At 42.7% G+C, this 27,900-nt stretch overlaps 1 protein-coding gene across 1 annotated transcript; it reads left to right on the forward strand.

Annotated features, from left to right (window-relative positions):
• On the forward strand, positions 1 to 27,689 carry socs7 (suppressor of cytokine signaling 7; the record flags this gene model as incomplete). The annotated part of the gene is made up of 9 exons (XM_043674623.1): positions 1 to 85; positions 2,263 to 2,367; positions 4,131 to 4,256; positions 5,771 to 5,913; positions 7,036 to 7,204; positions 17,367 to 17,495; positions 24,353 to 24,488; positions 24,998 to 25,154; positions 26,104 to 27,689. Coding segments are annotated over 8 exons (1,014 nt in total), but the record flags the coding sequence as incomplete, so codon positions are not given.
• Positions 27,690 to 27,900: the final 211 nt, after the last annotated feature.

Consider the following 27,900-nt stretch of genomic DNA (forward strand, 5'->3'; position numbering starts at 1 on the left):
TGTTTCTGTTCTTTTTGTAGCAAGCCCAGGCTGACGCGGACACAAAGTGCCTTCACTCCAGTGTCATTAGCATCACCTTTTACAGGTAAGAGATTTTTAATGCGCGTTGACTGACTCCTCTCTTGCACTTTCTTCACCTCTTTGTCCACTGCCTTTTCTTGCTCCACCATTTTCTCCTCCTATTCTACTCTCTTTCCTCCTCCTCCTCGTTCTTGTCAATATTCCAAGCTGAGAGAGGCAGTACTGCCCAGGCAGAGACCTGACATACCTTCTACTCCCGTAGAAACTTTGATTTGCTTCATCCTGAATAAATTTATTTAGAGTAACCATCCCAGAGACTGGGACCGTACCCAGTTCTGAGTGAATCACTTCCCCAGTTTGTGCAGTGAGAATATACTGATTCTGATGATTGTACAGGGCTGTGCACGTCATGGAGTGGGGAAGAGAGGGGAGATAAAGATCCGGGCAGTAACACACTAAACGTTTCAGAAGATCCAGTGGTGGGCAGCAATTCAAAATGTATGGAGAGAAGAAAAACCTATATTTAGTAAGCATCTTTCACAGCATCCATAAGTACTCTTTGATCGATGAGAACTCCTGTAATATAGGAAACGCAACCGGGTATTGTGTGCAGCAATGTGATAATGCCCACGGTTGAGGCATAAATGTTTTTCTAGGGTACTTGGGCACACAAGCGCACGCACCTATCCTTATCCCTGAGGATATGGCAGGCAAGCTTGCGAACATCTTTTGGGGGGGGGGGGGGAAGCCCCTTTTCTTAATTTTTAAAAAAAACTTCTCGTGTGCCAAGAAATCTCTGCCCTTTAAGCCCTCACTGCTTTTTGTGATCAGTTATTTGCTTTAATTATCCTCTTCCTTCAAACTCCTCAGTTTTAATTTGATGATTGCTGGTAAGTTGTAACACCCTATAATTGCTCTTTGAAATAAGGAAACTGGGAACCTTGAATCTTATTTTATGTCTAGACTTAATTGTTCTAATACCTCTGGCACCTTGCAGTTTCTATGAACTTAATCTCTTCAAACTTTTGGTGGATGTTTCCTAACTTGAAGTAAACTTAGTCCACCCGTCTCCCCTGTGTTCACGTCAGTTTCTGATCTAATTTTTAAAAATCTTCTCCTTGTTCGAGTTCCTTCCCTAGCCTTGTCTCTCCCCACCTCTGTAATGTTTTCCTGCCTTAAAATGTTCTGTAATTGCTTTTATCATGTACTTCCATTTTTATTTCCACTCCTCTACCTCTACGTCTGAATCCTCCTTTTGGATCTAATTATATAGGGCAGTGGTGAGACCACATTGCAAACACTGCACCACTTTGGCCTCTTTACTTAAGGAAGGATGTAAATGTCTTGTTTCTGGGAGTTTTACTAGATTGATATCTGGAATGAGCAGATTGCCTTTGGAGATAACTGTTGGGCAGGCAGGATTTGTTTCCAACAGAGTTTAGATAACTGAGGGGTGATTTGTTCAAATGTATATGATTGTGAATGCTGTTGATAATGTGAATGTAGAAAGGATGTTTCTGTTGTGGGTTGGTCTAGAAGTCAGGATGTCATTTTAGGGCAGTGATGAGAGAGACTTTTTTTCGTGGAGAGTCGTGCAACTTTGGAACTCTTTGTCTCAGAAAGCACTGGAGGCTGGGTCAGTGAATATATTTAAGGACGAGGAAGATAGATTGTTGTTAGATGGGGGAATCAAAGGGAAAGTGACATTTAGAACTTAGAGATCAGCAATGATCTGCTGGGACATTGGAGTAGGCACAAGGGTCTGAAGAGCCTGCTCCTGTTCTGAGTTTGTATGGTTTAACTTGCTCCTTAAACAAAGTGTCTTAACAGCTCCTTACATGGTCGGGTCCCAAATCTGCTTTCACTTCTACTGTGAAGATCTTTCAGAATCATAAAAAAAATCTAGGTACACTTTTCTCTCCATAACAATATTGTTTGTTGTAAAGTGATCATTGAGAAATGTTCAAAAAAAATTCTGTCACTGTCACTTCCCAATGTACCCACTCTCTGGCTATAAACTGATTGTAAAGGTCAGTGATACAGGTGCCCATGTGCTGGGAGTTAGTTTGGTGTGAGCTGAGACTACATGGGAACAATGGGCAGAGATCTTGGGTACACAACAACAGAAACCAAGGGGAAAAGTAGAAGCTAGAATCTGAAAGCAGTGTGTGGATGGCTAGTTGGGCAGGAAAAATATTTTTTTGTTTTCACTGACTATCTCTTTCTGTCGTCTCTGATCAGGAGAAACTGTGTCACTGGTCGACCTGGACATCTCTCGTCGCGGGCCGCCCTCACCTCATCCGCCGACTCCACCACCCCCACCCCGCCGAAGCCTCAGCCTTCTCGGTACGGTGCTCAGTTACAGTTCCTGGTGATGGTGCTTGGTTCCTGGGGCTCTGCTCAGTTCCCCATGCGGCGCTCTTTTATGGCGCTCGGTTCCCGGTTATAGTTTGCGGATTGCACCGACTGTACACTCCAGGTCATGGTCTGATATATTCAATAGCAGTCACTTGTTAATGACTTTTCCCTAACTACATGTTCCTTGTTTTCTGTGGGCTCCCTGACTAGTCCCCTCACTCTGTTTTGTATTCACTTGAGGTTTGTGGGTCTTGCTGGCTGGGTCAGCATTTACCACCTGTGCCCAGTTGCCCTTTCAGGTGGTGGTGAGCTTCTTTCTTGAACCACTGCAGTTCATTTTATTTAGAAATCTCAGTGCCCTTAAGGAGGAAATTCCAGGATTTTGATCCAGCGACAGTGAAGGAATGGCGATACATTTCCAAGTCGGGATGGTGAGTGGCTTGGAGCAGAACTTGCAGGGGCTGGTGTTCCCAACTATCTGTTGTTCAACAAAAATGTATCCTTCCACAACGAAGAGAGTTGCTTACCTGAGGACAATGAAGTAATTGAGACTTCATGATTGTGAGTTCCTGTTGTGTGTTCCTGCATTACGTCCTCTATAGCGCAGCATTGCAAACTGCTGAGGGTGGTGTTCAGTGTCCCCATTTTACCAATTTCTCTAAGTTCAGTGGTGAAGTCCCCTTCATAATCAGTGGGTCGTCTATACCCAGAGCAAGCACTTGGTGAGCTTATGATTGTATAAATGGCTGTAAACGCCAAATCATAGACACACTGGATATTATCATGAAAAGGAAATATTGAGACATAACCTTTGAATCGTAAGATATACAATGGTTTAAAATCCTGCCCGCTCCTCCACGAGAAGTGCATCAGGTGGTCTAGCAAATGCATTCTTCAAAATCGACCATTTGTTCAGCTGTAGCACTTTATACAAAATAATAAATTTGTTTACACCAGCAAATTGTGAAACAGGAAGACCATTCAGCCAACCCCATCTGGAAAACTCCAACTTATCGCCAAACAGGTATTTCTCAATCCAGTGGGATTTGCCTGATGAGTCTTCCAGGAATTTGTGCAGTTGGTCACTCCTTGAATGACCAAGAATATGACAATGTCCAAGCACTGTTTGTTCTTCCTCACTTGTTTCATACTGTGGGAATCGCTTTGACCTCAAATGAAATGCAGAATGGTTGATGTTGACTCAAACCCCAGCCTGTTTAAACCCCGCCCACCATTTCCACCACCAGTGAAGTTATGTTTACTGTGTCTTTCTATCCACTGGCAAGGTTCATTTGGATGTTGTGAGTTTATGATCTATACAGTTGTACAACTAATCCAGTGGAGAGAGACTTCAGTTAACGTAATGAATCTTCTGATCTCTGAATAATTTATTTTGTAAGTTTGTAAAGGCTCCAGAAACTGCTGTAATAGGGTGCAGTTAATAACTGCATAAACACGTTACATTTATATAATGCCATTAATGCAGTCAAATGTTAAGTTTTATCTCTGGATATTGAATCTATCATTTGGATTATATAAAGTCAACAATCAAACAAGCCTCATTGTGGAGTTGGTTGGTTTTGAGAGTTTGGGGATCTGTGTGCACTATCTTGGGTGGGGATGGGAGAACAGTGATGTTGGGAGCAGAGAGTTATTGCAATTTCTGCCATTAAATGTTGGGATGAGTATCTACTGGAGAAGTGGCACCATGTCTCAGTTTTATTTCTGAAGGAGTTTGTGTTGTTTTTCAGATGATATTGTGGGGCCACAGACTCTGTCGTACCCAGTGAACCCAGCTGCTGCTTGCTTACAGTCACTGCCTCTACCACCACCTCCCCCACCTCACACTTCCATCCAGCTCAGTCTCAGCTTAAACGGTAAGGTTCGGCTTCTATTCCTTAAGAGCAGGCAGGAGAGGCCATTCAGCCTCTTGAACCTGGTCGATCATTCATTCAGGACATAATCAATCATTTACCTCAGCTGTACTTCCCCCACACCGTCCTCATTTCACTCGATTCCGTCAATTTATTAACAAAAACTATTGACCTCTGTTGCAAATAAACTCATCAGCCTTCTGGATCAAAAATCCCAAGTTTCAAAACTCGTTGACTAAAGACGTTTCTCCATCATCATAGGAGACAATTTATTAAAGTTATTAGAAATTGGGAAATGGAAGTCGTTTTAATTTTCTCCACACTTTTGACACTAATTATAAGAGCCACTCAAGGAAATGTCGTTCCACTGATTCCTCAAGGTTTCCTCGGTTTGTTCTGTCGATTTCATTTAGACAGTCTCTGGCTGCCATTCGGTCCATCTACATAGCAGCGGACATACTTGGCCCACAGGGAGCCATGAGAGTGAGTGTGCAGGTGCACAAACAAAGACAGGAACTGGTTAAATTTAGGAAGAAACTGGGAGAATGCCTTGTCCACAATAATCTTATCCTGCAAGCGGAGGAAATGAAAGGAAGGTTTAGTGGACTTGTGTGGAAACGTGAAGAAACATTTTGAAGGAATAGGAAGTGACCATTTTCTGTAGTTTGTCAGGAAATCAGGAGTTTTGGGCAGATCAACCAACAAACTAGAGGAAAAGATTATGGTAATCTGAAATCTGCTGCTTGGAAGGGAGGTTGTTGCTTATTTGGTAGTAATTTTTGAAAGAAAATTGGGTAAATAATTAAAGGAGAAGATTTGCTGGGAAGTGGAACTAACTGGCTGGCCCTTTCAAAGGGCCAGTACAGCCTCGATGGATCAAATAGCCTCCTTTTCGGATCAAAGACTCAGATTCTAAGTGACCCAATAAACTGACCTGATTCTTGAGATTCAAACTTTCTGGTGTTGGTTTTGTTCCGATGCCAATGGGAGTGTTTGGTTATGGAAGAAAAGCTAAATGCCCCGATCCTAAAAGGAGATATTTCATTTTTAGTTAAATCTCAGGAAGTCTGACCATCACTGTTTGTTTCTCCAGCTCTGTCAATCTGCAATATCTACAACAACTTGCATTTACGTAGCATCTCGAATGTGGTGGAATGTCCTGAGGCATTTTCGAGAGGCGTTATCAGACAGAAGTTGAAAGTGAGCTACATGACGAGTAATTAAAATAGTCATCAAAAGTTTGGTCACTGCAGTAAGTCTTAGAGGAGAGAGAGAATTTCAGAACTTGGGGTCCAGGTAACTGAAGATTGGTGTGTCCTGTGAGAATTTGACACAATTGACCTGACCTGGTAAACTGTAGACATCTCAGAGGATTGAGAGAGAGGAAGGACTGAGCTCAAATAACAATCTTCAAGCAAGGTGGGACGGGGCTTGGTTGTTCTTATGGCATTGTTGGCTTCAGATCACTTGATTGTGCTCCATGTCACCTTTCTCATGTGGAGATTTGTCTTTTTCAGACACTGGATTTCTTTTGCCTCTTGCAGACACCTTGCAGAGAAACTCGCCTCAAATTCAGCCGATGACCGTGCAACCTCAGAACTGCCTGCTCAACAGGAGGGACTCCAACACCTTTGCAGCCAGCTTACGGGAACTTGAAAAGGTACACACCTTCAGACATTGTGATGTTATTTTTAAAGCGTTTGTAGATGTTCACAGCCATCAATAATATGGAAGGGAGAAGCTGAGGGAATAAAGGAAATTGGTCTGGATAGCTGCATTGTGACTGAATGGGTAACGCACTTGTCTCTGAGATAAAAGGCTTCACCCGAGAGCTGCTAACCCAGACTGCCACTACCAGCTCAGCACTGAGGGAGCACTGCACTGCCAGAGGTGCTGTCTTCCCGATGAATAGTTGAACTGAGACCCTGTTTGGTATCTTGGGTGAATGTAAAATAATTCCCATGGGACTGTTTCAGAAAAGAGCAAGGATGTTGTTCCCTGGGCAGTATTTATCCTTTAACAACCATCACCTTACCAAACAAAACACAGATGATCTGGTTCCTTATCACATTGCTGTTTGTGGGAGCCTGTTGATTCCACATTTCCTCCATTAGAACACTGACTATACCTTAAAAGTAGCTGACTGTCATTGGTGAGTCTATTACAAAGGATGTAATAGCAGAGCATTTAGAAATACATCATTACCATAGAGTTAATGTGGCTTCATGAAGGGGAAATCATGACTAACAAATTTATTAGAATTGTTTGAGGACATAACAAGCATGATAGATGAAGGGGAGTTGGTAGATGGAATACTTAGATTACCAAAAGGAGTTTAAGGTACCGTGCCTGAGGCTACTTAAGGTAAGAGCTCATGGTGATGGAGGTTGTACGTGAACATGGACAGAATTAGCTAACCAGTAGCAGATTAGGGAGTTGGGATGGGGAGGAGGATTTTCATTTGGCGATTTCTGACTAATGGGGTACCATGGGATGGGCGGTGGGCCTGACAGGGTGGGTGCAGAGAGATTGCTTCCCATTGTGGAGACTTTAGGGTAGATAGCATGACCACAGAGTAATGGGTCTTTCAGTTAGAACAGAGATGATGAATTTTTATTGAGGGTAGTGATTCTATGGAATTTCTTTACCGTACAGGGCTGTCAAGGTTGGGTTGTTAAGTATATTCGAGGCTGAAATGGACAGAGTTTTAATCGGGAATGGTATCTGAGAGAGTGGGGACAAGTTTTTCGAAGTCTGATGCCTGCTGTTCTATCTCCTGTAGTGTGGCTGGTATTGGGGTCCGATGAACTGGGATGATGCTGAAATGAAGTTGAAGGGTAAACCAGATGGTTCGTTCCTGGTAAGGGACAGTTCGGATCCACGTTACATCCTCAGCCTCAGCTTTCGCTCCCAAGGAATTACACACCACACCAGAATGGAACATTATCGAGGTGAGGATAACTACAATCTGAACTTACTTTCAGAATCATACAGCCCCTTCATTGTTGCAAGAGGCCATTTGCCTCATTGAGTCCGTACCAGCCCTCCAAAGAGCATCCTGCCCACACCCAGCCCCCTAACATATTCCTTATCCTCGCATGGCCCACTGCCAGTCCGTATAACCTGCACATCTTTGGACTGTGTGGGGGAAACCAGAGCACCCGGGAGAATGTGCAAACTCCACACAGTCACCTGAGGCTGGAATTGCACTCAGGTCCCTGCTGCTGTGAGGCAGCAGTGCTAACTGCTGAGCCACCTGTCTGCTTTAGGTGCTGCTTTTAAACTTGTGAAACGTTCCAAATAGCTTCCCTGGAATGTAATCTGACACCAAGCCGCAAGGGAACCATGACAATCAACAATGACTACACTTTAAGATCTAGTGAATCAGGTGTGATGTCCTAAGGTTCTGAAAGGCATGACTTTTAAATAGAAGACCTGTTTAAACACAAAATGAAAGGGTGCATTAATAAGTTTATAATTGTGAGTTTCAATGCTTAAAGACAGACCCATTCTCATTCATAATGGTTGTGCAGGTGGAGACTGCAATAAATGTTACTGTCAGGGAAATGGCGGGAGCTGACAGTGTCTGTTATCTGGGCTTTTGATCAATTTCCTGCTGATCTTTGTGGATCTTCTCTTTCACATTTGGTTTTCCTTTTGGGGAAGTAGTGGAAGGAAGCAGTCTCTCCCCATGACAGGCAATTAAACTCAGAACTTCTAGCCCAGAGTTAGGGACACCACCACTGTGCCACAAGAGCTCACTAAGAGAGTGGAATGGTAATGCTTTGATATAACTGAGTGGCCAATTCACAGTCAATGACACTGTTATGGAACTGTCATCTCACGTGTGCATGCACAACACACCTACCTAAACTGGGTAAGGATGTCTAATCAATATGACACCAGTTGGATTATCTTGATTCTTTAGTACCCTCACAATTGCATCTACTGATTTTTTTTTTTCCTTAAAATAGGATTGAGAGATTTGGTCTCCCATCTGGATTATTAGTCAGATAACAAAACAATGTTTCAGTATCTTGTACGTTTTATATTGAAAATGCTGTGTCTTTCATAGACATTTCATGATTCTCCTCATTAACCAGCTGAAAATTTGCCAATTCTATGAATAAAGAAACAATGGTGAAAAGTCAGGAGAATTTCACAGAAAATGATCTCTGCAGTCTAGGCTGAAGATTCACATAAACCAGAGGAGGTTATTCAGCCCCTCGTCTGTCCTGCTATTCAGTTAATGATGGCTAATCTGCATCATGACTCCGTCCACTTTTAATACTCTTACCTAGTAAAAAAAAAACTAGCAATCTTTGTTTTGATATTTTCAATCCAGCTTTGGCTTTGAAGATTTCTGGGGAAGAGGAGCAGTTTTCCACACACGTGTATTTGAGGAAGTGCTTCTTGAAATCCCCTTGAAAAGCCTTGCTCTAATTTGAAGGTCATGCTCCATGTTCTGGGCTATCCCCATGAGAGGAAATCATTTCTCCCTCCAGCAACTCTTTTTTTTTAACTTGTCTTGATATCAACCAGATACTGGAATTTTGTACCCCTGAAGGATCAGCACAAAATAGCCAACAAGTTAATTAAATACTGTATCAAGCTTCCAACAAAACTTTCCATCAGCTAATGATTTGAAGATACTGTGATTGTTGTTTAAGGTTAATTCAAACTTACATGCTGTCTACTACAAACCTCACACTTGTACACTAGCTCATTGTTTAAGAACAGACTGTCTTGTTGCTGCCTGCATGCTCACACTTGTATACAGACACAGGAATCCTGGGTGTCTGACAGTGATTACAGGGTTCGAATCAAGTCAAAAACCACAAAAAAAATGATTCAGAGATTTAGTACGCTGAGCTTAGATTACAATTTTCCTGCTAAATGTTGTTAATCTTGGCTCAAAGCTGAAGTTTTTAGGTGTACTACTTGTATGTTACATAATCAATGGTATGTGCTTGGTAATCAATACATTGTGTATTTTATCAGTGCAATGTACATTCTATGTCTGAAGGTACAATATTTTATTTCCAACTTCTCAGTTTGATGTTTTGCCATTTTCACCAGGTGGTCGATATAACGAGAAATTTGTGTTCTTTAAGATGGCATCTGTTGTGATCTAAGATCAAGTAACAGTATGGCACCACATTGTCAGCATTCAGCTCAGATTCTTCATGATGAAACTGTGTGAGAATGTTGGCTTGTAAAGCCACCGAACTTATGGTTTACACTTACTTTTTCTGAAACTCATTAATAAGATATAAGCTGTCACAAGCACATTTTACTGCCTATTCCCAGAAACCAGGCTGATGCTACATTCTGCTCTTGAGAAAACCCACAAGGGGATTGCTATTACTGAGCAGTGATCCACATTTGTACTTGTGCAGTTGAGGATAACCTTGTTTATTTTGATAATTAAGGGTGAGAACAGTAGCCCAGGACATCAATTTAAATTAAGGAGTAAATTCAAAACAGATATTTGAGGAGAGCTCCATTACTCTCAGCATGAAAGGATGGCTGAGCGTTGTACGATCAACTTGATCCTCTTAAATAACCAGGTCAATGGCAGAGACAAATTGTCAATAAATAGGAAGGTGATTATAAAACAGAATGAGCAGCTTGGGCACTGCCTCTGCCTAACAGTGGAACTGGGTTAGCAGATATCCCAAAGCGTAATCCCAAATCCTAAATAACATCCTAAGTGATATACAAGCTTTGGTCTCCACTCGGCTCCTGTTAGAGCTGAATCCATTGCTGTAGTACCATGAATATGCTGAGGCAGTAACTGACTTGAGATAAAAATCCTTGCTGACAATAGTTGCGTACCGAAAGATGTGGATATAAGAATACAGGCAGTCCCTGGGTTGTGAATGGGTTCCATTCTGGAGTCCATTCGCAAGTTGATTTTCATGCAAGTCCAAACAAAATGCAGGACATTATAAAATAGCTGTCAGTAAGTACAGTTAAAGTACATATGTTGGGTTTTTAAAATTGCACCCCTGTATGGGATTGTGTTTGTAAACTGGGGAGCATCTGTACAAGGAATAGGGAGAAGTTGCTCAGCCCCATGAGTTTGCTCTGCCCTTCAATAAAATCATGCCTGATCTGCTACCTCAACATCTCCTGTCCTATCACTTATTCCTTGATTTCTTTAGCTTTCAAAAACCTATTCGTAGCTGTCTTTAAATATACTCAACAATCAAGCGTCCACTACCCTTGGGGTCTCAAATTCCAAACATACCCAACCGTTTGAATAAAGAAATGTTTTTTGTTTTCATCCTAAATGGTTGAGCCTTATTCTAAGATGACAGACTCTACTTCGAAATGCCCCAGTTACGGTGAGCTTTAGTTTGTCTTTTCTTCCTCTGGTTTCCATTCCTACTCCTTCCATCCACTCAAACAGAAATCATTCACTTCGTCAGCAATTTACGACACATGTTTTTTAAAAAAAAATGCATTAAGTGACATCTTTGTTATATTTAAGGCAGGAATGTTGCTGTAAATTGGTTTATCTCAAAATAAGCTTTTTATTCAGTGTCTAGGCTGTCACCTGTAAAAATGAACTTTTCTGATAAATAACTGAAAATGAAAAGGTTTTGGAATCTAGTCCCATTTATCCACCTTGAATTGTTCCAATCCAGTGGGTGTAAATACAATGTCGTCAGGATGAAGATTCCAGGATTTTGACCATAGTAAATGTGAAAAACTGGCTTGCCAGTGTCTACGCTAGGATGATGTATGAGGGACCTGGAATGAGCAGACTTCCTAATGAGAAAAGGCTGGACAGGCAAGACTTGTATCCGTTGGAGTATCCATTGTAACTTAATTGAAACATGTAAAATCCTGAGGGCACTTGACTGGGTGAATGTGAAAAGGATGTTTCATCTTGTGGGAGAACGTTCAACCAGGGGTCATAGTTTAAAAATAAAAGGTCGCCCATTTAAGACAGATGAGGAAAAATATTTCCTCCTGAAGATCTGTCTGAAATTCTCTACCTCAAAGCCAATAGATGAAGAATAGTTTAAGTAATTTTACACAGAAGTAGAGAGATTCTTGATGACCAAGGGGCTGAAAGATTATTGGGGATATGCAAGAATGTGGAATTGAGGTCAAACATTAGTGGACTCACAATCTTGTTGAATATTACTGATGTCTTGTTCCTCATTAGTGTGTTTGCGTTGCAGGTAGTGCTGTTCCTATCAAGTTGAACTGTCATTCTGGTGGGGGGATGGACAGGGGAGTGCCAATTTCTGGGGTATTCACTGAAGCTGATGTGAGTGAATTCAGCTGCATTTAAGAAGTGTGAAGTTCCGTGTTCTGACGCAATGTGCGCTGTGTTCCATGTGGGCTGAAGGTAGGCATGCTCGACCATTGCATGGAAACCTGCATCAAAATATCTGTAGGTAAATGTTACTCAACTGAATCACAGTGTTGGAGGCCCAATAATTCAATCCATTTCTCAGACAGTGCAGCACCATACTCTGAGAGATTGGACATTTAAGGTGTACAGGCAACCCCCACCTCAGGAGTTTTGCAGGTTAAGGAAACCTTCAACTGCTGTCCAGTGTCAGAGACTCCACACCCAGGAAGGATGTAAAGTACTTCTGAATCATTCATAAATGACTGAAGAGTCAGTGAAATGAGTTCTTAATGGACGGTGTCCTAGATAAAGATTGTTTGGAGAGATTGACCTATATAGGAAAATGTTATTTTTTCTCAGTGATTTTCTGCGTGAACATCACTGGTGTGACCAGGGTTGGCTTTACAGTCATCGAGGTCTAAGTGAATGTCAATGTGGTTGGTTGTTTTGTACAGCTACTAGTCTCATGAGTTTGCCTCTGGGTATCATAGACACCAGTTCACTCCAAACTTAGCGCTTGCTGCTTCCTTATGCAGAGCCTTTTCTGTCATGCCCTTTCACCCCAAAGCCTTTCGGTATGGTTGACTTGTTTACTACTGAAACATGCTTTCAACTAGGAGCTTTAAAATCTTTTGCTGTCTGCCATAATGTGTGAACAGCACATTATTCTATGAAGGTTGTATTATGTGAGTGTATGGGAACATTGTTTAGGATGAAATTGATAAAGAGGTAGATAGTGTATTGCAGTGCTTGTTATCATAATGAATTTTTTTTTGACCCAGTGATTGAGTTTGTCTCTCTCTGGTGCTGAGCACATGAACCTTTGTATCAGTGTGCCCCTTGAGGATGTTTGTCGTGCATTACCAGCTGCAGCATATTAGCGATTCCGGGTGTCACTGATGCCTTTTTGTCTTTTTATCAACCAGTTCAGAGATGTTGATACACACCACCTGGAGCAACTAGGGCTTGACATAAGGATGTTACCATTGTGTCCTCACTCCAGCCACTTGTTTTTTTGTCGAAATGAGGAATAATGAATTCCAGGTAGCCTTGCTCCAGGTTTGCTGACTGTTCATTGAGCAGTTGGGACATTCTAAGCAGTGGACCTCTCTAATTATCTGAAGGTTTACCAATATCAGAGCGTTGCCCTAAGAAGAGCGATTGAGTAGAACAGATCAACATTCTCTGGAATGTAGGTGAATGAGAGATGATCTCTGTGAAATGTATACAGTTCTCTGAGGAATTAATAAGGTAGGGACTGAGAGCCTGTTTCCCAAGGGTTGGAGAGTCTAATGTATGAGCCACAATCTCAAAATCGAAGGTTGGTTGTGAGCTAAAGAGAAATTCTTTGTTCAAATGGTTGAGAGTTTTTGGATTTATTTTACCAGAGAATTGTAACTGCTCAGTTGATGTGTATGTTCAAGACTGTGATGAAATCCTCTTCATGCCTTCTGATGAGCTTCATAACAGTATGCAGAGTAAAGATTAATGCTACTGGAACCAGCAGTTGATATTTGGTGCTGATAAAATCCAGGACATTAGAAAATAATGTTCTTGTAGTGTTGGATCACATCTTAGTGAGAGAACGGTATAGTGCCTAAACACTCCTGGAGTAGAGAGGCTGCTGGTTAAAGCTGACAGTTTGATTTCATTGCTGTATCTTGCTGACTGATTGGGGGATGTGTTGGGAATGAACTGCCCTGTGTGCTTTTATTCTCACTTTTTTTTTTGTTTTCCTTTCCTATCTCCTCATGTTGGTGTAACTGAGAGACGGGCAGCTTCTTTCTCACTAGCGTTTCAGGTGCTATTCTGCCTTGCCCCGAATTTTGTTCACCCTCATCATGTCCTGTGCCTTCTGGCTTCTATTTATGCAAAAAGACTTCTTTTAAAAACAGTTCTTATCCTTGTTTTGAAATCCCTCCATGGCTTTGCATCCCAATCTCTCTAACCTTTTCCAGCTGTGCAACTCTGAGGTCTCTTTCTGAACTCTGTTGTCTTGTCTACCACCTGCTATATTTCTTGCTATGGCTGGCAGCTGTCCTGCCAATTCCCCAGGCTCTGAGCTCTGGACTTTCCTTCCTAAACCTCTCCACCTCTCCTATAGAACTTCTCTTAAGGCCTATGTCCTTGATTAAGTCTTTGGTCTTCCATCTTCATGTCTCTTTGGTTCAGCGAGGAATAGCATTTTGGCACTTAAACACTGTTAAATACACTGTTGAGTGCTATCAGTGAGATTTGCACAAATGCCAAACAATGCAACCTTCAACTTAGTTTCTAATAACATTATCAGCACTGAATCCTACACTGTGAACGTCCTGGGAATTACCAGTGACCGTAAATGGAACTGATTTGGTTATGTAACTACTTTGGTTACAAGAGCAGTTAGAGGCTAGAAATTTTACAGCAAGTAACTCCCTGACTCCCCAAATCCTAGCCATTATCTTTCTTTCTTCACATACCAACCTGACTTGGAGCTAAACTACTGTTCATTCACTGTCATTGGATCATCATTCTCACCACCATCTTGTTGAGGGTGACTAAGCAAAGGTTAAAAAAATAACAGCCAGGTCAGTGAATGAAGAGAAAAATACATGCATGAAGTTGTTGGTGTTTCCCAGGAACTGAGTTAACCCATGCTTGGCTTCTGAGACTAGCTAACGGCTTGATTGCTGAGCTATATGAAAAGCTGCCTGGAGATCCTTCTTCCCAAGTACAGGGTCGTTATTGGGATGTGCTTTCTTTCTCACCTCCCTTGTTGCCAAATCAGAACCATCTTTAAGCTCAAATCCAGCACCAAGAAATGTTTTAATTGATTGCAATCTGGTGTAATTTGGTAATGTCCATCAGTGTGCTAATATTCTACCCTGCAAATAAATGACAAAGGTCTGTTGCAGACCATACCAAGAACATATATCCAAACCTTATCCTGAAGTGAACTTAAACGGTGGGCTCTTTGGTAAGTAATACTGTCGGCAAGCAGTAAATCTAGGCCTTGTCATTAAAGTTTAGTTTACTGATTTTTCTCACTGCCTGCTGCTTCAGGATGTCTGCCGGGGGTGTGCTGGATGTATTTTGTTGCAGATTGAGTGTTTGTTCTTCTCTCGGCGTGTCTTGCAAGGGGAAACCCTGTGAACTTTGAGAGTTTGTGATCAATCAGTTTGGGGGAAAACAAAACGGTTGAGCATTCTGGAACGAGGTCATTCTTTCAAAATGTGCAAACCAAGATGAGTAGATTCTGTTGGTTGGTTTTCCTCAGCTTGCGTGGCCAGTATCACTTCTGCAAAAAAATAGCCCCGACTCACACCTAATAGGTCAGAGGATCATGAGATCAAAAAGATCATGAGGCCCTGTTCCAGGAACTTGAGTGCATGAAGTAGGCTGATTCTGCCAGTACTGCTGGGCAGTTATCATCCAGCCAGCTTCCCACAGCGAGAGGTACCCAGGATGAATTCCCCAAAACTCATGGCCCAACCCAAAGATCTATTGTCGATTGATGTTGCTATTCATGAGACCAGCAGCTTAGGGCCTTATCCATGCTGAGAAAATAAAGAGACTTGTATTTAAATAGCATCTTTACAATCTGCACTTGTCCTGATGCACTTTATGACCAATTAAGTACTTTTCGAAGTGTAGTCACTGCATTACAACTGACGAAAGTTGAGCACAGCAAGCTGCAAATGCAGTTTGAGGAACAAATGATCTGTTTTATTTCTGTATAGGTTGTGGGATAAATAGTGGGCAGTGTGCTATGGGGGAAGCCCACCTCATTTCTAAACAGTGCCATGGAATCTTGACGTCTATTTGAGAGATCAGTGTGACCTCAATTTAAATGTTTCTTCCAAAAAGGTGACGCCTCTGACAGTGCAGAATTGCCTCAGTACTGACATGGAGAGAGTGGGCCGAAACTTCGGACTCCTCTTGAGTGGTATTTGAACTTCAGAAAGGTGTGTGAGCCACCACTGATACTGAGGGTGTTTCACTTACTTGATACAGTCAACAAGCAAGAAAGAGTCATACCCGTGTCACTGAGATGTCAAGCCAGTCTTTTTAGTGAACACTGAGACTTGCAAAACTCTGGAATTAGCAACAAGTCATTATTCTTGGTTTGTTGCTTTGCTTCTGGCAGACTGACACCTGAGGCTCAGAGAGCTTTGACTGACTGACAGTGATCACTGGAGGTTACTTTAATCATTTCAAATAAAGTGGTAAAACACCGAGGAGACCATTTTGACCATTGTTCCCGTGCTGGCTCTTTGGAGGTTCAGGCCAATGAGACCCACTTCAGGCAGTTTCCCATTGCACAGAAATTTTATTTGTCTTCAATTCTTTATCCAGTTTCCTTTTGAAACTTATTGTTGACTGGCAGTGTCAGGAAGTGCATTCCAGATGATGACAACTGAGAGATTGCCTTTCCTCCATCATCTCTGACTCTTTCATCATTTGCTTAATTCACTAACCTCTGGTTACCCTGTCCTGCCACAGGAAATATCTGATTTAATCTGTCGAAACAATGTATGATTCTGACCGAGTTCCAAATGTCCAGTACTCTTCCTCTGCTCTAAGGAGAACAATTTTAGCTTCTCCATGAATCTGAACTGAAGTCTCCTTTCTTAAGAAGGGATAGAGTTATAGATGGAGTGTGATAAATGTTGATGAGACTAATCCTTTTGAGATTATTCAACGAGGAGGGATTGAGTTGAGGGTCTATAATAGTGTTTAGGAAAATTAGAGGTGATCTTCTTGAACATTGAACTTTCTTGAGGAGTTTGACAGGATAAATGATGTGAGAATATTAAGGAGGACAGACTCCAAATGAGGCCTGGTCCATTTATAGGAGCAAATTACTGCAGATGCTGGAATCTGAACTGAAAACAAAAAGCATGCTGGGATTTACAGCGGGTCAGGCCGTATCCATGGAGAGAACGCAAGCTAACGTTTCAAGTCTGAATGATTCTTCAATGCCTTATCTTCAGACTAGGCACTTTACGGTGGCACAGTGGTTAGCACTGCTGCCTCACAGTGCCTGAGACCCGGGTTCAATTCCCAACTCAGGCGACTGACTGTGTGGAGTTTGCACGTTGTCTGCGTGGGTTTCCTCCGGATGCTCCGGTTTCCTCCCACAGTCCAAAGATGTGCAGGTCAGGTGAATTGGCCATGCTAAATTGCCCGTAGTGTTGGGTAAGGGGTAAATGTAGGGGTATGGGTGAGTTGCGCTTCGGCGGGTCGGTGTGGACTTGTTGGGCCGAAGGGCCTGTTTCCACACTGTAATGTAATCTAATCTAATCAACCTTTAAGATGGAGTTCCACACCTTCAGATTGTGAACCCACACCCTTCCCTTTAGCTTTATTTGTTACATTCCCTGTCACCATGTCTTCTCACTGCCCTCCCCCCAAAAAAAAACAAAATGGGATCCTGTTTCTTTTCTGTCTCAGTTAGACACACCATTGTTCTGCCATTCTTACACTCTGATCACTTAATCTGAATTATCGACATCCTTTCTCCCCCAGCACTCCATAGCATAAATGCTGTCCCCTCCACACTCACGTCAGCTCTGGTAAAGAGTCAACGTGACTCGAAAGGTTAGCTTGCTCTCTCTCGGAGTCAATCATTAAGTATTTATTCTGTTGTCCTCTTGAATGGATCTATAGATGGAGTTGGGGCAGGTCATTGAGACACAGGTCCTGTGTCATTGTTTGCTTTGTACCAATGGCTGACTGTGTTTGATTTTTTTTACTAACAGGAACCTTCAGTCTCTGGTGTCATCCGAAATTTGAAGACCGCTGTCAGTCTGTTGTGGAGTTCATTGAAAGGGCCATCATGCATTCCAAAAACGGGAAATTTCTGTACTTTCTCCGCTCGCGTGTCCCTGGTAAGTTAGTCTCCTCACTGCCTTACTACTTTTGGATTGTATTAAGCTTGTGCTGACTTTCAAGGCCAGGTCATTGCTGCGTCTAGGACTGTACTGTTGACCAGAGCGAGACCAAGTCAGCAGGAAATTCCCAGGATTCCTTCCCTACCTCCTCCATCTTTTGTTACTGGGATCTTGCTCTGTGGAAAGTGGTGATGTCTTAAAGTATAGTTTGATCTTTAACTGTGTGACACTGTGAAGCTGTAAGCGAGCATTATCTGTGAGATCAAGTCCTTGGCTCTGTAAGTGGTTTTGAGTAAGGAAGTGAAAATTGTTTCTTCTTTGACCTGTTCTTATAAATTTAGACCAGGGCCAGAACCAAAGAGCTCTGTCAGACTCTGCTTTATCATTTTAAAAGGCTCTGTCTTTCTCGGGACTGATACTGAGGGGCTGCATCCCCATTCCAATGGATCTTCTGCGTTTCGCAGTCGCTGATTTAGTGTTTGATACTCATATCAAATTAGTATCAAATTAGACCCGAACTGATTGAATTTGGAGTCAGGAGTGTGGTACCCTCAAGAAAGCTGTTTGAACCTTCACTGGAGTTTTTAATTGAGCAGCTAAATGACCTGATGGTCAGCTACCATCATGATGAAGGAATACAGTCCACAGGTTAATGTCATTGGCCAATCAGGAAGTCACTGATCCCTGGAGCCTGTTCTATTATTCAATTTGATCATGGTTGGATTTTTATCTTGATTCATTAACAATTCATTCTCCATGCCATTTTGGATGTGAGATTGAGAAGTGTGTTTTTTTACATTTTACTGAGGGTTGTGAACTTTGAAGTTCTCCATTCCAGAGGGCAGGGGAAGTTCAGACTTCTAATACTTTTCAGAATGTTTAAGATAGAGATTGATTTTCTGACTGCCAGTGGGATGAAGCATTATGGAAATGGTGAGTTTTTTATTCATTCATGGATGAGAACAACACCGACTAGGTCAGCATTCATTCTCCATCCCTAATTGCCCAGAGGGCAGTTAAGAGTTAACGGCATTGCTGAGGGTCTGGAGTCACATGTAGGCCAGACCAGGTAAGGATAGTGGTTTCCTTCCCTAAAGGACATTAGTGACCCAGATGGGCTTTTCTGAAAATCAACAATGGTTTCATGGTCATCATTAGACTCTTAATTCCAGACTTCTATTGCATTCAAATTCCACCATCTGCCATCAATAAGGTCCCCAGAACATTATCTGGGTCTTTAGATTAATAGTCCATTATAATGCCACGAATCATTGCCTCTCCTTGAGTAAAATGTGTTCAAATGTTCAATCAGCTATGAGTGCTGAATGGTGGGACAGACTCGATGAGCTAAATGGCCCACTCTTCCTAAAAGTCCAGAAAATGTAAACCGTCAAATAAGTTAACCACCTCCTTTTGCTCGGGTATCGTTCTGCTGATACTGAGATGAATTACAGGCAGAAAGCAGCTACATCGCTGGTCACTCACTACCTTTTGTCCTGGGAGGGGACTGTAAGGTTTATGGAGGTTTTAAATGCGAGAAATAATAAGCATATTGTTTGGAGCAGGTATTGTGAGATTATCAACTCCAGCATGTTAAATTGACTTCAGTGGTAAGTATTTTTCTGATGCTCTCTTTCATCCAGGCTAGGTACTGTCTCTAAAACAGGGGCCACTTTTCCAGGCCTGTGCAAATACGACCCTCTACACAACTGAGCTTAGCCAAGAAATGGGTAAAAGAAAAAAAAGATGAATTTTTGTGGCGCCTTTCAGAATCTTGGGATGTGTAAAGTACTTCATAACCAGTGGGGAGTATCTTTGTGTAAGAAATGCAGCAACTGGTTTACGCATAGTGAGCTCAGAAATGTGATCATGAGCAGGTATTTACTGAGAGGTCAGTATTGCTCAGGACAGTGGGAGGGGCTTAATTGTGCTCCGTGCCACTGGGCCAAGGATGGAGGCCAATCAGGAAGGCTTTCCATTCTTCACTGCGGCCCAGTGAGCAACACAATCATAGGGCACAGAAACAGACCCTTTGGTCCGACTAGTCCATGCTGACTATGTTCCCAAACTAAACTAGCCCCACCTGCCTGCGTTTGACCCATATCCCTCCAAACCTTTCTTATTCATGTACTTATCCAAATATCATTTAAATGCTGTAACTGTAGCTGCATCCATCACTTCCACTGGAAGTTCATTCCACACTGTGTTTAAAAAAAAAGTTGCCCCACGTCATTTTTAAAATCTTTCTCCTCTCATCTTAAAAAATATGCCCCCTAGTTTTGAACTCTCGTCACTTTAAGGGAAATATTTTTTTCAGTTACCTTGTCTATCTCCGCCCCTGGAAAGTACACAGGCAGTTGGTGAGGGTTATATCCTTTTGTTCAGAGCCCTGCCATGTGCCACAGTGCATTGTCTGAGTTCAGGTGTAGAGAGATTGGAGCAGGTTTCAAACAGTTCCAGATGGGAGTTGAAACCTTTCAGGGCATTTGGGAGAAAGAGGCCTCGTCTTTTTTTTAATAAAAGATAAAAGACGACTCATGCTGGCTGCATATAGTGAAATCTGCTAACCACAGAGCTGCAGGAAGTTGCCACATTCTGTCGTCATTGAGTCAGAAATAACTGTACCTTCAAACTGAAATTTTAAACCGCTTTCATTGAACTTGTACTATTCAGTTTGATACCCAGTCTGATTCAATTCAGATTTTTCTTTTGACTGCTCCTCTTGATGCACTGCTCATTCTGGTACAGTTTCCTCTAGCCCAATCTTGTTTTTGGGAACGATGTTAACTCTGAGAACTGAGATTCAATAAATTAGCTGGAGTCTTTCTAACCCTTATGTTGTTTGGTTTAGTTGTCACCTCCTACCTCTATATCCACCTCTCCGATATTGCATTCTTAATCCTGGCCTCTTGAGCTTCTGTGGTTTTGTTTGCCCTACCGTTGCAACTGTGTCTTCATCTGCCTGGGCCTAAAACTCCAGAATTCTCTCCCTAAACCTCTCCCTTCTCCTTTAAGAGAATCTGTAAAACTGATCTCTTGGATTGGGTCACGTTCTGACCTCTAGTGACTTCCATCTCCCCAGTCATTCTGCTTCCGTACGTGGCAATATCTTCCAGGTGTGGAAGCGAATGTGTCGGCAGACAGTACGTCTCCGAGTGGAAGGGGGAATGTTGCTTATTATGTGGCTTGGGATGAAAGTTTATTTGATCTCTGAAGTGAATTGGGCTGCAGTGTGTCCTATCCCAATCTTCACAGCCAAAAGGCGAACATGTAACTGCTGTTAATTGTTGTAAAACCACCTATGGTGCGTCCTTTAGAGAAGGAAATCTTCCATTTTTACCTGGTCTGGCCTATGGGTGACTGCAGACTAATAACACAGGGGCTGACTCATCTATACTCTGAAATGGGCCTCAGTTGCATAGAACCAATACAGAGTCTAAAGAAAGGAACAAAACTCGATTGACTATCTGACATTGACCTAATCGTGGGAAATAAAGCCCTTTCTGAATCACCCCTCCCCACAGTTGGAGGATTGCAGCAGTTCAAGAAGTCGTTTCACCAGCATATTCTGAAGGATAATCAGGATGGGCAGTAAACACTGGCCTAGCCAGTCATACCCATAGCTCATGAATGTCCTTTTTTTATTTAAAAGGACACCCTCTGCTTGCCTGGAGCGTGCTAGGGGAAGCTGAAGTGGAAGGGGACCTCACTGAGCAGTGAGGGAGGTGTTTTCATCCCAACCCACCCCCCCCCCAACCAACTCCGTCTTCTACCCTCACCCCTGGCCTTCACTAATTTCTCGGCCAGTGCTTTAAAATCATTGTAGACCTGGCAGCTTCATTCCCCATCTTAGAAACCAGACTTAGTGACCATCTGGGGCCTTGAAATTACTCCTCCAATCAATTAGATTATGGCTGATCTGGAAGTAAAAACATTTGAAATGTCTAGTCACAGCATTTAATTATTTAGGGTTGAGGCCACAGTTGGTGTATAAATACTTGTAAGTAATTTCTCCCTCGTAATGAAGGTTTCAACTTGGGGAATTCAAGGCAAATGTCTGAACATAAATTTCTACCTCTGGGTCTTTTTTGTTTTACAGGTACTTATGATTGTTTGGAGAGATGCTAGTGGAGTGGTAATGTCACTGGATGAATAATCCAGAACCCCAGGCTAATATTCCTGGGACACCAGGTTCAAATCCCACCAAGAAATCCAAATTCGATAAAACCTGGAATAGTTAGTTCAGTGGTGACCATGTAAACATGACTGACTTGTTTATAAATGAACCTATCTGGTTCATGAGTGTCGTTTGGAGAAGGAAATCTGCCATCCTTTCCTGGTTTGACCTACTTGTGATTCCAGACCCACAGCAATGTGGTTAACTATTAATGAACCACTGAAATATCACAAATGGTGGGAGAATGGCAATGTCAGTGGATGAGTAATCCAGAATCCCAATGAGGGTCACACAACAAGTCACAGCCTTGCCAATGATGCTACATCCCACACAGGAACAAGTTTTGAAAAATTAAGTATTAAACATTTGGTTGCAAAGTTCGACAGAGACAGTAGGTTGAATTTTCAATTGCTGCAACAAAGGGCTGACAGATGTGAAAGGCCTGTGTGTGTGGAATACAGAAGCTGTTACCAGGACACAGTTATAGTCATAGAGTCAGAAAGTCATAGAGATGTACAGCACGGAAACAGACCCTTTGGTCCAACTTGTCCATGCCGAACAGATATACCAACCTAATCTAGTCCCATTTGCCAGCACTTGGCCCATATCTCTCTAAACCCTTCCTATTCATATACCCATCCAAATGCCTTTTAAATGCTGTAATTGTACCAGCCTCCACCACTTCCTCTGCCAGCTTATTCCATACACTCACTACCTTCTGTGTGAAAAAGTTACCCCTTGTGTCCCTTTTATATCTTTCCCCTCTCACCCTAAACCTATGCCCTCTAGTTCTGGACTCTCCCATGCCAGGGAAAATACCTTGTCTATTTATCCTATCCATGCCCCTCATAAATTTATAAACCTCTATAAGGTCACCCCTCCGCCTCTGATGTTCCAGGGAAAACAGCCCCAGCCTGTTCAACTTTTCACTATAGCTCAAAACCTTCCACCTTGGCAACATCCTTGTAAATCTTTTCTCAACCATTTCAACTTTCTATTTAGTCTAACCACTCACTGGTGTTTATCCTTCTCCCACGTGCCGGTCCTTTTTCTGTATTAGTCACTGCCGTTAATAAATGTGCCTGCCTTTTGAAAGGAGTGCGCTGGTAGTAAGAGCACTGAAATATTTAACTGGAAGAGGAGAAATCACAATCTCTGGAGATGGGCTGCCATGATTTGAATAAAAAATTGAACTCAGGATGGATTCCTAATTGTCCACATCTACATGGCCCTGGTTTTGGGCCCGGGGTCAGTCAGTGGAACTTAAAAGCATCCTTTCTCACTGCATTTCCTGGGAGGACGGCATAGCTGCTGTTCATTATCTTCCTGAAGAACTGACTGACCTTTACCTGCTTTCAAACTAGACCTAGTTCTGTCAGATTACATCAGCTGGAAATGAGTTTGAGGAAATGTATCTTTCTGAGCGGAGAGTCTGTTATCTTGGAATAATGGGTCTGTGTATGGGAGCTAAGCCAAAGCTGATTCCAGTGTTTAACTTTGGTTTGAGGTCAGGGTGAGGAAGAGGACTGAAATCTTTCAATACCTGAGTCAATCAGTTCACTCCCTTGGCTCAGACCCATTTCTCTGGAAACTGCAGCATCAGACCTGGGCAGTGTGGCACATTAATCTTATTCAGCATGCTTCCTTACACATGAGAATATTTGGTGACTGTGTTCCTCTCCCAATGTCAGGTCCTGTTTGAACAGGGTGAGAAGTGCACAGGGACAGGGTTAAGCTGCAGGATTGGAGTTTGGCTCATACCTGAGGTCTGTAGGTGATTGACCTGCGACACTAATTCTCTGCCTTTTTCCCCCTCACTGCAAGTTTAAGACATTCCTTGAAGCGTACATTTTTATTAATCTAGCTTCTAGTTTTTTAACAAGCTTTTCCATCTATTCAACTATCTTTAAGTGACTTGCTATTTAAAAATACCTCCTTTTTAAAATAATTAATCCGATTGGCCATTACTGACTAGATCAGCACTTATTGCCCCGAGGGAAGGCATCGATGAGGGTGAGTGACTCGATCTGCTATTTCAGAGGCATTAAGAATCAGCTACGTTGCTGTGGGTCTGGAGTCACACACCAGTCAGACTGAGGGCAGCAAATTTCTTTAAAGGACATTGGTGAATCAGGCGGGTTGTATGACAATCCAGTAATTTCATGGTCATCGTCACCAACACTTGCTTTTTATATCAGTTGAGGGTGGCACGGTGGCTCAGTGGTTAGCACTGCTGCCTCACAGCGCCAAGGACCCAGGTTTGATTCCAACCTCTGGCGACTGACTGTGTGGGGTTTGCACATTCTCCCTGTGTCTGCATGGTTTTCCTCCCACAGTCCAAAGATGTGCAAGTCAGGTGAATTGGCCATGCTAAATTGTCCCCTAGCGTTAGATGTATTAGTCAGGAGGAAATGGGTCTGGATGGGTTATTCTTTGGAGGGTTGGTGTAGACTTGTTGGGTCGAAGGGCCTGTTTCCACACAGTAGGGAATCTAATCTTACCTGCAATCTCAATCTGAATCCTCAGCTACTGTGGTGGGATTTGAGCTCCTGTTTATTATTCATGTTTCTAAATGTAAGTTGTCGATCTTTGTGGCTCTCTGACCCTGCTTTCATGCAGCACACATTCCCCCAGCCATCGACTGAGCTTTAAAATGGTTCTGTTCTTGTTTTTTCAGGTTTGCCACCAACCCCAGTCCAGCTCCTGTACCCTGTCTCCCGCTTCAGCAACGTCAAGTCCCTGCAGCACCTCTGTCGCTTCCGAATCCGACAGCTTGTCAGGATAGATCACATTCCGGAACTCCCACTCCCAAAGTGAGTGAGGGGCGGTCAGCATTGGGAAGGGGGAATGGATACTCTGTTAGCTGGGACTGTGTAGTGTTCACCTGGGGCTGTGTTGGGGTGGATGGATTGGTGATTTGCTGGTAGAGGTGTATTTAGAGCTGCACCCTCTTGGGGGATGGTGGGAGAAGACTGATGGGATGTGCGAATTTTGGGGTGCATTGACTGTGAGATTAATTAAAAGATGTTGTGTGCGTGAATACACACCAAGACTGGCTTAACGAGAGCTGTGCGAGGTGCTCCACTGCAGCCCAGATCTTGAATACTGTCTCAAGAAGTGGTAGAAAAAATGGTATTCATGGTAATCAGTTTTGAAAGGAACTTTGAGTACTTGGTAGGGAAAAAGAAATATACGGGTTTGGTATAAAGAAGGGCATGTGGGACTAGGTCCTTCACACAGAGGGCAGGAATAGTTGCATGTGAACAGTGAGATTTGTTGAACAGTCTTTGCTGACTGGCTTTGCATTCCTGATCTTTCTCAGACCCCTCATATCGTACCTACGGAAGTTTTACTATTATGATCCTGAGGAGGAGGCTTACCTTTCTCTCCAGGAAGCACGGCTCCGCATCACTCACGAACAGGACATGGACACCCAGACGTAGCTGTCGCAGAAATATCACTCGAACCATCTAAAACAAGTAAAGCTAACCCCTCACTCTGTACCTGTTGCTGAGTTATATTGTCTTGTTTTGTTTCCTTGGCTTTAACTGCTCCCCACCCCCTAGGAAATCTGGTGGGGGTTGTGAAGCCTATTGGGCACAGACTCCTCCACCCAGTTCTCGTCCAGTAGATTAAGAATATCTTTGAAAATTTGACCAAATTTCAGAAACAAATTTATTTCTATTTGATGCTTTCATTTTGAAAATTTTCTGTGGTTTTAACTCAACTGACTCAGTTCGCAAATTTGGACACCACAGTATGCAGAGTGCCTATTGGCTCACTGTTGCCATGGAGTAAAAGACCATAAGTTTGTTGTTTTACTGTAAATCTTTCTGCTTGACTTGGGGTAAATTCACATCCCCATTTTATGTGACATCTGTGTATAAACAATAATTGAGTCCTTCCCTAGATTCTGTCCAAACAGCAGGAGTGATGGACCCCAGCTATGAATCGGAAACATGGTGAATGGAGTGGAGAACAGAGGAATGAACAGAAGATTAGGCTGACATTGTTGAGATGAAGAGAGCAGGGAGGATGCTCGTGTGGAGTATAAGCGTTAGCATCGAGACAGGCCACTTAGCCCAACTACTTAGAGACTTTCTGGGGAAATTAAACTAACTTCCTGTGGGACCACTGTATATTGACCTTTAATGCAGGAGCTGATTCTCAAATACTTTATCTTGAAAAAGTCATTTTAAATAAAGTTAGGACATTGTAGTCATATTATAGAAGTCATTAATCTCATTTTGAAATTGCTTACCATGCTAAGTTACTCCAATTTAATTGAAAACTAGTTTTGTTTCTGCTGAGGTAGCTATAAAACTGCGGGACTGTGTGTGTGTTGTGTGTGTGTTATTAGCTAATGAATGCTGTGCTTGATTGAATGTCACCAGGACTTCTCATTGCTGCTGTTCTGCTTTGTGGCAGATTGGAGGGTTACTGAGGACACTGGAAACGGTACAGTCTGACTGGATTGCTATGCCAGGAGCTGCTTATGACGGAGGGACGCTCGTCAATTTTCCTGAAATGCTCCTTATTCCCAAAGCTTATTTCGACCCGTTGCTCACACTGTGGTGTAGTGAAGGGAGGGGAGGACGACGTATTGGGAATGTGAGAGATTTCCTCCCGTAATACACCTGGATGGGACAGGACAATCGAACGATGGTTGATGGATTTGCACTTTCTACAGAGAAAGGCTGATGTTACTAACTTGCAGCTTTTTGCTGGGGAGGCAGATGTTCTCCTGAATCCAGAGACGTTCCAGGTGTTTTGTGCTGAGATGCCTAATGCTCAATGAATGCCTGGATGGGTTATATTGCACAAATTTTGTTTTTAGTTAATTTATGGATTAAACTACTGTTTATATTCACAGGCTGTTTAACGTGTAGCTCTCAGAAACCACTTGAAGGTTACTATTAGATTAGTACGGCACAGAAAGAGACCATTCAGCCCTCTGTCCCTGCTGGCTCACTGCAGGTACACCTCTGATGTTTTGGTTGTAGTCCTGCAATTTCTTTTCAGATAATTATACAGTTCGCTTTTGAAAGCTGCAATTGAATCTCTGTGCCCAGACCCTCATGATTTTGAACATTTCTATCAAATTTCTTTTGAACTTTCTCCTCCAAGGAGAATGGTCACATATCTCCAGTCTCTCTACATCATTGACATTCCTTGTCTTTGGAACTGTTCTTCGGAATCTTTTCTGAACCCTGAATGCCTTTAAATCATTCCCAAAGTGTGATTCCCAGAACCGGAGGCAGTGCTCCCGCTGAGGCCAAACCAGCGTTTTCGTACAGCTTTAGCTTGCTTGCTTCTGTACCTTATCCCATTGATAAGGCCCTGAATGTCATATGCATTATTAACGACTTGACCTGTCCTGCCATCTACAATTATTTGTGCACATGTCCAACAGATTTCTCTGTTTTTGCATCCCCTTTTGAATTGTGCTGTCTGTTTCCTATTTTCTGTCCTTGCTTTTCCCTCCAAGATGCATCACTTCACAATTAAATTTCATTTTGTTATGAGCCCACCCAAACAGCGAGCCTGCATGTCGTCTTGAAGTCTATCACTGTCCTCCTTGCAGTTGATGTTTCCAAGTATTGTGTCATCTGCAGATTTTGAAATTGTTTCTTGTCCAGGACTAGGTCATTGAACTGGATTAAGAGAAGCATTAGTCCCACTACTGAAACCTAAGGAATGGTGTTTTTTGGAATTGGAGGAAGGTACAACAATTCATCATTATTCACCCCAGCTTCATATCCCTGCTGCCACTGTCCTGTTTATTCTATGCCCTTTAGCTTTGCTGACAACCCTGTTATTCAGTACTTTATCAAATGCCTTTAGAAACCCAGGTGCGCCACGTGAACTACCTTTCCCTGATCAACCCTGTCTGTCACTTCATCAAAACACTCCATCAAGTCGGCACGGTGGCTCAGTGGTTAGCACTGCTGCCTCACAGCACCAGGGTCCCAGGTTCGATTCCAGCCTCGGGGGACTGTCTGTGTGGAGTTTGCGCATTCTCCCCATGTCTGCATGGGTTTCCTCTGGGTGCTCTGGTTTCCTCCCACAGTCCAAAGATGTGCAGGTCAGGTGAATTGGCCCTGCTAAATTGCCCATAGTGCATTAGTCAGAGGGAAATGGGTCTGGGTGGGTTACTCTTCAGAGGGTCAGTGTGGACTGGTTGGGCCAAAGGGCCTGTTTCCACACTGTAGGGAATCTAATCTA

Source organism: Chiloscyllium plagiosum, chromosome 33, assembly GCF_004010195.1.
Source record: "Chiloscyllium plagiosum isolate BGI_BamShark_2017 chromosome 33, ASM401019v2, whole genome shotgun sequence".
NCBI lineage: Eukaryota > Metazoa > Chordata > Chondrichthyes > Orectolobiformes > Hemiscylliidae > Chiloscyllium > Chiloscyllium plagiosum.